This window comes from Dysidea avara, chromosome 4 (assembly GCF_963678975.1).
Source record: "Dysidea avara chromosome 4, odDysAvar1.4, whole genome shotgun sequence".
In the NCBI taxonomy this organism is placed as follows: domain Eukaryota; kingdom Metazoa; phylum Porifera; class Demospongiae; order Dictyoceratida; family Dysideidae; genus Dysidea; species Dysidea avara.
In genome coordinates, this window is record NC_089275.1 from 44,567,246 (window position 1) to 44,574,477 (window position 7,232).

Genomic DNA, 7,232 nt, shown 5'->3' on the forward strand with positions numbered 1-7,232 from the left:
AGCTGTAATAATACAACATCGTATGTTGGCTAGCCCACCATTGGGTCATTAGCCTTTTTTTGCAATCATGAATGATTTTGAGTGTTTCGTGGGGGCATGCCTGCCCCTCCATCACCTTCTGGCTAGCTACGCCCCTGGCCTAAGGCACGGAATATACTGCAACTCAAGCTACAACTTCGTAGCACCCAAGAATTTCCAAGCCGGAAATTTGGTAGAAATTTATCCAGAAATTAGAAATTTGGTTGGCAAATTTCCATATTTCGAAATTTCGTAGATGGATTTTGTATAGTCTCGCGTGGCCAGACCGCTTTTTTCCGTATACTGGGTGGGGAAAAAAGGGTCTGGTGCAACTCCAATAGCTGTTTACTTCTGAGCCGTCCCCACATTCCGGGGACGCTAATGGAATAACATTGGTCACAAAGGAGGTGCCATGACGTCAGTAAACTACGAAGTATTCCTACACTCCTGCTCCGGTTGTGAGTCTTGTTACACGATGAGGATTAACTTTCAAGACGCTATAAAAGAGACATCGGAGCAAATTAAGATTCGTTTAAAGGATAAACAGATCTCTAGTTAACTTACTGACGTCATGGCACCTCCTTTGTGACCAATGTTATTCAATTAGCGTCCCCGGAATGTGGGGATGGCTCAGAAGTAAACAGCTATTGGAGTTGCACCAGACCCTTTTTTCCCCACCCAATATACGGGAAAAAGCGGTCTGGCCACGCGAGACTAGATTTTGTATGTGAAGGACCCCCTGATTTGACCACTAGTCGTTCCCCATGGGTGGAGAATTTGATTTTTCAAAAAGTCAAATCCCACCATTTCCCCCACTACGCCCGGGAGGGGGTAGGTGGGGGATAACATTGATAGGTGCATTAGTAACATTGAACTTCAGTTGCCACACATCAGGTGGGGTCTATTCTACGGAACGGAACGGAATCATGGACTAAACTACGGAAAGGAACGCTTTCTCAAAATGAAGCCTGCAGCTTACCATTGCTGAAACTTCCCTTACAAGTTATCGATGGACCTCCAGCCGGTGATTAAACAAAGCCCCAAGAAAGATAGAAACAATTAAAGAACTGATTGTGGGTTTTAGTCGGTTGTCATTAGTAACGAAGTACTTATTGTGGGATTAGCTGTCTCAGTGATGTTTATCTAAGAATTTATCAAGAAGAAGAGTTAATGGATCAATTATTTTCATTGAAGCTTGCACTTGTTTATGCTTAGGCCACACCAAGTCAAACCTTAGTTTCTGGTCACCCGCCCGCATGGTAAACCTGGAACCCTAGTTTATGAGGACTATTATTAATATTACAGGTGCTTAAGTGCATGTGACCCAGCAAGACACTTATTTTTTACTGTAAAAGATCGAGATACTCTAATAGAGCAGTCAGGGATTCCAATAGAGCAGTCACACTACTCTTAACTCTAATATTAGGTATATATGCCACACTAATAAAATGTTTCTAACTATAGCTAGTTTTGTCCTTGATTAGCTGTTCAGATTATAACTGTTACTAATGCTTCTGTAACCAAAGTATTTTCAGTAGCATTAACTACTAGCCCATGCAGATGGGCCATAGTTTTAACTTTATAATTCAAATGTAGTCCTCTAATGATTAGTCTAGTAACTTCAAATTCCTTATCACTGAACACTGCAGGGGTATGGAAAGCCGGCAACATTCGGTGAGCTTAAACTTAAACTTTTCCATAACTAAAATTAGATTGGCAAGTAGAAACCCTTATAGTTTAAACATTCCCAGATGATCACTAAAAACACTATAGTCTGGAGCACTCAATGACTCAAAACTTTGACAGTTACTTTTCTCAAGGTTACTGAATAGAAGGCTGGAAACACATAGCTAGTGGGCTACGACTTCACATCTGAATGAAGAATTTATGATGTGAAAATAGAAGTTAAATTTCATTTTGGATCATGATCATTTGAACAACTTAGCTATATAAGTCATAGTAATATTTTCCTGACATAGCTAATGAGACATTTATTTCACTTGGAAAGCATAAGTAGCTACATGAGCAAAACATTTTCTATAGTATATTCTAAATAAATAATTAAATAAATAAATAAATATACTTAAATGCTATACATCAGTGTATAGCTAGCCATGATCCATCAACAACTTTCCTAGTGCATTTTTGCCGAAGCACAACTACTTATGTTGTTGGTTAAGTTTGACTAAAAACAAAATCAACATGAATTTGCTAAATTGAGCAAATAATAATACCATACAGTATATTGTCACAGTAGAGTCTATAGTCCTGAAGTCCTGATCATCCGCCCGCCCGCATCCATTTGTAGGCTTGGGAGTGACCAGAAACTAAGGTATGACTTGGAGTGGCCTTAGTGTGACTATAGACTACAGTCTGGGGCCAGCATTTCAATCATAAATCAGTACACTGAATGTTGCATGCTTCAAAGGAAACAAGCAGGAAGGCAATGGTGATAAGAAAGAGCCAGCTGAAGGAACTCAGTCAAAATATAAGGAATTTTGTACAGTGTGTGAAGTGCAAACATTCTGGCGGACTGAGTGCCACAACAAGGCGGCTATTTTCTGTGAAAATCAATAAAGAGCTTGCCAAGTCTTTGACTGTTAGCCTTGAATCAATACTTGAGACCACCGACAAAATCAACCAGATCTCCTAAACCTTTCATGCATTCATGCTCATAGTCACCAGACCTTGATTTGGACCAAGATCCTAGGGATTTCTAGAGTGTAACATTTCATATGCTTCTTTCCATACAATGAGACTAGCATGTACTGTAATTTGCTGCAACAGTGTGGCTTGTGTGGGCTCCCTGGGAGTCTACCTTGAAATATCAACTACAGCAGATCTAATGCAGAACGTGCTTCGTAGTAAGAACCTGTGATCCCACTGGACCAGCTGCATGGACTAAGAATCCTCACTCGAAAATGGTGGTGAAAAAATGTTAAGATTATCCCAACATGTGAAGTTATTTGATGTGCATACATCCACTTAGCAACATATTCAAGACAAGAAATTACCACCTTTTAATCTCCAACCTTCACCGTCATCCAAGACCCAGTCCACCTTTATTCCATCAGTGATTTTGTGAAATTATATATCTAACCTAGCCAAAGACTTTGCCACTCTAATTCACATCATTTCTTTATAATCACCATATTGTATAATTGCCACTATGTGTATATCTTCATTTGTAAAGTACAAAATAGCTAGGTATGTAAATAGTAAGGCAGGATTCTATTGACTGAACAAACTTAAAATTTAGAAGACAATAATTTACTTTAAATTGGATATTTAATGTCTTGCAACCCAAATCTAGGCTCACTCGTCTTTGACTGCCATCTAAAAGATTACAGATTATAGTAAAGAAGTTTTTAGTCAGTAAGAAACACCAACAAGAGTATCATCCAACTCACAGTGTACTTGTAAATAGTACATATAGAACATAATTATTTATGTATATAAGGCAAGATTTTTTAGTTAAAAACAAGGTACAATTTTCTTTTTACTGAGAGAAAAATTCTTATCAATGTCCAAAAATTTGATGAATCCATGCATCTCATCAACCTTCACACTGGTGGTCTAAACTTTCTGAAAGTGATACTGTGTTTAAATAAAATCGAGTTATGATCAACTAGCCTTTTCCTGTCAATTTTCTTTCTGGTTTCTGAAGACAACGTCAGGAAATTCTACTGTGATTATGCTCTGAAATCAACGAAATTGATTAACCTTCTAAATATTGTACTATCTCATCAATATCAGCAGAAACAATTAACTGCATGACATCATCCAATCAGCTATACTGTATATATCCAGTAACGGCCTCACGATCATGTAATAAATGAATTGAAGAGCACTACTAGGGAAACAATCATTGAGAAGGCTAATCTTGTTGCTAATGAAAACTAACAATCTATCCTTTAATAAGGGTATGTTTGATCACACGCTGCCGCTGGAGGTCGGCTGATAACTTGTAATGAGGATAGATTCAGCAATGAGCTGCCGCGATTTGAGAAAGCACTCCATTCCATAGTTTAGTCCATCATTCCATTCTGTTCTGTACCATAGATCCCACCTGTTTAGTTAATGGATCCATGCTCTTATAGTGATGTTCACAGAATATAGCCTCCTTGTGGAACACAGCCCAGTCCGCCAGAATGTTTGCACTTCACACACTGCACAAAATTCCTTACATTTTTACTGAGTTCCTTCAGCTGGCTCTTTCTTGTCATCATTGCCTTCCTGCTTGTTTCCTTTGTAGCATACAACATTCAGTGTACTGATTTATGATTGAAATGCTGGCCCCAGACTGTAGTCTATAGTCACACTAAGCGTAAACAAGGTACATACAGTAAGCTTTAGAGAAAATAAGCGATCCATTAACTGTCCTTCTTAGATAAACATCACTGAGACAGCTAATCCCACAATAAGTACTTCGTTACTAATGACAACCGACTAAAACCCACAATCAGTCCTTTAATTGTTTCTATCTTTCTTGGGGCTTTGTTTAATCACCGGCTGGAGATCCATCGATAACTTGTAAGGGAAGTTTCAGCAATGGTAAGCTGCAGGCTTCATTTTGAGAAAGCGTTCCGTTCCGTAGTTTAGTCCATGATTTCGTTCCGTTCCGTAGAATAGACCCCACCCACCACACCATTTGGCTAGATTATCTAAATCAGTTTGGAGTTGTACATGGTCTGCTAATGTAGAAATGGTTCATATAAGCTTGGTATCATCTGCAAATAAAAACACATGACTTGAAATGGATTGCTCTGTCCCACATGGCTTGATGTTTAATATGTTGGAAGCTGTCAAAGTTCCCATGTCAGTGGTTCGCTACATTCAATCCTTTTATTCTGTTTTGTCTGTTATTATAACAACTAAAACTTGGGAAACTGAGCCAATTCCATTTCGAAGAGGCGTTTTTCAAGGTGATACTCTATCGCCTTTAATGTTTTTACTTGCCTTTAATCCCTTATTAAAGTTAGCTGAATCTTTGAACCACCCACATGGTTATCATATCAAGATTCCGATTGAGGACTCTGAAGCTCTTCCTCCTGTTGATTCCTATGTGTATGTAAAGTGGACAGAAGCTGGAGAGGAACCACCTGGTTGGTACAAGGCGCGAGTTGGTCAGTACTTTCTAAACAGATCGTGTAAAATTGTTTATGATGACAGTGATGATCAAGTTGTTTCTGAAGTTGTTGCTTTACATACAATAGAGTGGAAACTATGTGCTAAAAGAGCAAGGAACTTTGTCTCCCTTGATGGGAAACCTGCTTTTACCAAAGCCAACGGGAAACCATCAGTTAAATTTGCTGACTCAATGAAACACTCACTCAAAGGATATGCTGACGATGTCACTTTGATCTCCTGTGATATCGATGTTCATAAATCAGTTTTACAAACAATTGACCTGAAGGCAGCAGATTTGGACTTGACTTTTAAACCATCTAAATGTATTTCCTTTCTATTTGATGGCTCCAAAGTTGTGCCAATGGGCTTGCCATTATCCAAAGGTACAACTAGACCCATCACAGAAGGCCAAACCAAATTTTTAGGAAAGTTAATTGATGTCTCTTTGAGTGCTACCAAGAAAGTTACAGGCAAGCGTATAATAAGCCATCTTACTGACCTACTTTCTGCATCTGACTCACTCCCCATCCGTGGTGAGTACAAACTGTGGATGTACCGGAACTATATTCTCTCACTGACACGGTTTCATTTGTGTGTTGATGCTGTCTCCAGGGGGACCATCTCCAAGTTAGAATCTATTGCCACACGGTTTCTGAAGAAATGGCTGAATTTGCCCCGGAGTGCTACACGAGTTATTCTGTACTACCCAGGTGTTTGTTGTCCTAGTATTTCTCATGTCTCCAGGGAGGCAAAACTAAGTTTGCTAGCCTGTGTCAGTGCCTCCTCTGACTTGCGGCTCCAGGAACTTAACCTCCATTTGCGTCTTGGGAATGTTGCTCTACAAATCCAAGACAATGACTATTCCATCCTGTCGATTGCTCAAAAACAATTATCTGCCTTCCCATCAGCTCGGTCGTTATATATTAAGGCTAAGCACCAGTTGTCAGATTCCATCAAAGCTCAATGCAAAGACCATTTACAGTCACTAACTGTTCAGTCAAAGTTTGAGAGTTCCGCTGAACTAGAGAGCTCCTGTAAAACTTGGAACAGGCTACTGAAGGGATTCCACCCCGGTCAATTGTCATTCCTCCTTCGTGCAGCATCTGACACTCTACCCACCGCTGTGAATTTACAGAGATGGTCCATCCTATGTGAAGCGAAGTGTTTGCTTTGCGATTCACGGCGCCCAACAACTGCTCATGTTTTAAGTAGCTGCCCTGCAGCATTAAATCAACAGCGGTATACCTACCGTCATGATCAGGTTCTTCGTGTTTTGGCCACTAAACTTTCTGAAGCATTTGCTGACATCCCATTTGTTAAAGTGTTTGCTGATATACCTAATTTCCATGCTGATAATTCTCCACAGTCTACAATTCCGATGAGTCTCCTTATTACATCCTACCGTCCAGACATTGTAATATATAATTCCCAGAGTTCTTCCATCACTCTGTTGGAACTAACATGCCCTCTGGACTCCATCCATCAAATCCAGTCTGCTCGCAATAGGAAGCAGAGCAAAACTGAGTATCTGCAGCTGTTGGCTGAATTTGATCGCCTAAATATTGCTAACTATTATGACACCATTGAAATCACGGTACTTGGTCATTTTCAAGTGTCTTCCATCAAGAATTTATCTCGTTTGTTAAACTTTGTTCAAGCTGATATAAGGATTTCGAAGCACATTATTAAGGAATGGTTAGATGCTGCTGCCTCTGCCAGTATCTCTGCCTCTCAGAGAATTTTTCTAGCACGAAACTGTACAGAGTGGTGCACAAATTAGACAGTTTTATTTTTGTAATTACAGTAATTAGTCTTTTTTGTTGTTGTTGTTTTTGCCTTGCCATGCCCACAGTGTAGTCCTCTACTTTTTGTGTTCGCATGCTGTCCGAGGTTTCACATGCCTATTTGTTTTGTTGTACATCTTTTCATCACAATTGTTAATGATGGTTATCTTCTTCGGCATATCATTATTTATTTTATTTATTTAGCTTTACAGCATGCGTGCAAGTAAAATCAAAATTGAAGGTATGCCAGCAACAGGTGTTGACATCCAAGGTGGAAAAAAAAAAAGTAATAAATAAACA

At 39.4% G+C, this 7,232-nt stretch overlaps 1 protein-coding gene across 1 annotated transcript; it reads left to right on the top strand.

Moving 5' to 3' along the window:
- The first annotated feature begins 4,774 nt into the window (after positions 1 to 4,774).
- On the top strand, positions 4,775 to 6,928 carry LOC136253895 (uncharacterized). The gene has a single exon (XM_066046553.1). The coding sequence runs from the start codon at positions 4,775 to 4,777 to the stop codon at positions 6,926 to 6,928; it is 2,154 nt and encodes a 717-aa protein (XP_065902625.1).
- Positions 6,929 to 7,232: the final 304 nt, after the last annotated feature.

Excerpts from the sequence above, each read along its gene's own strand:
- LOC136253895 (XM_066046553.1), top strand. The coding sequence starts at position 4,775 with ATGGATTGCTCTGTCCCACATGGCTTGATGTTTAATATGTTGGAAGCT.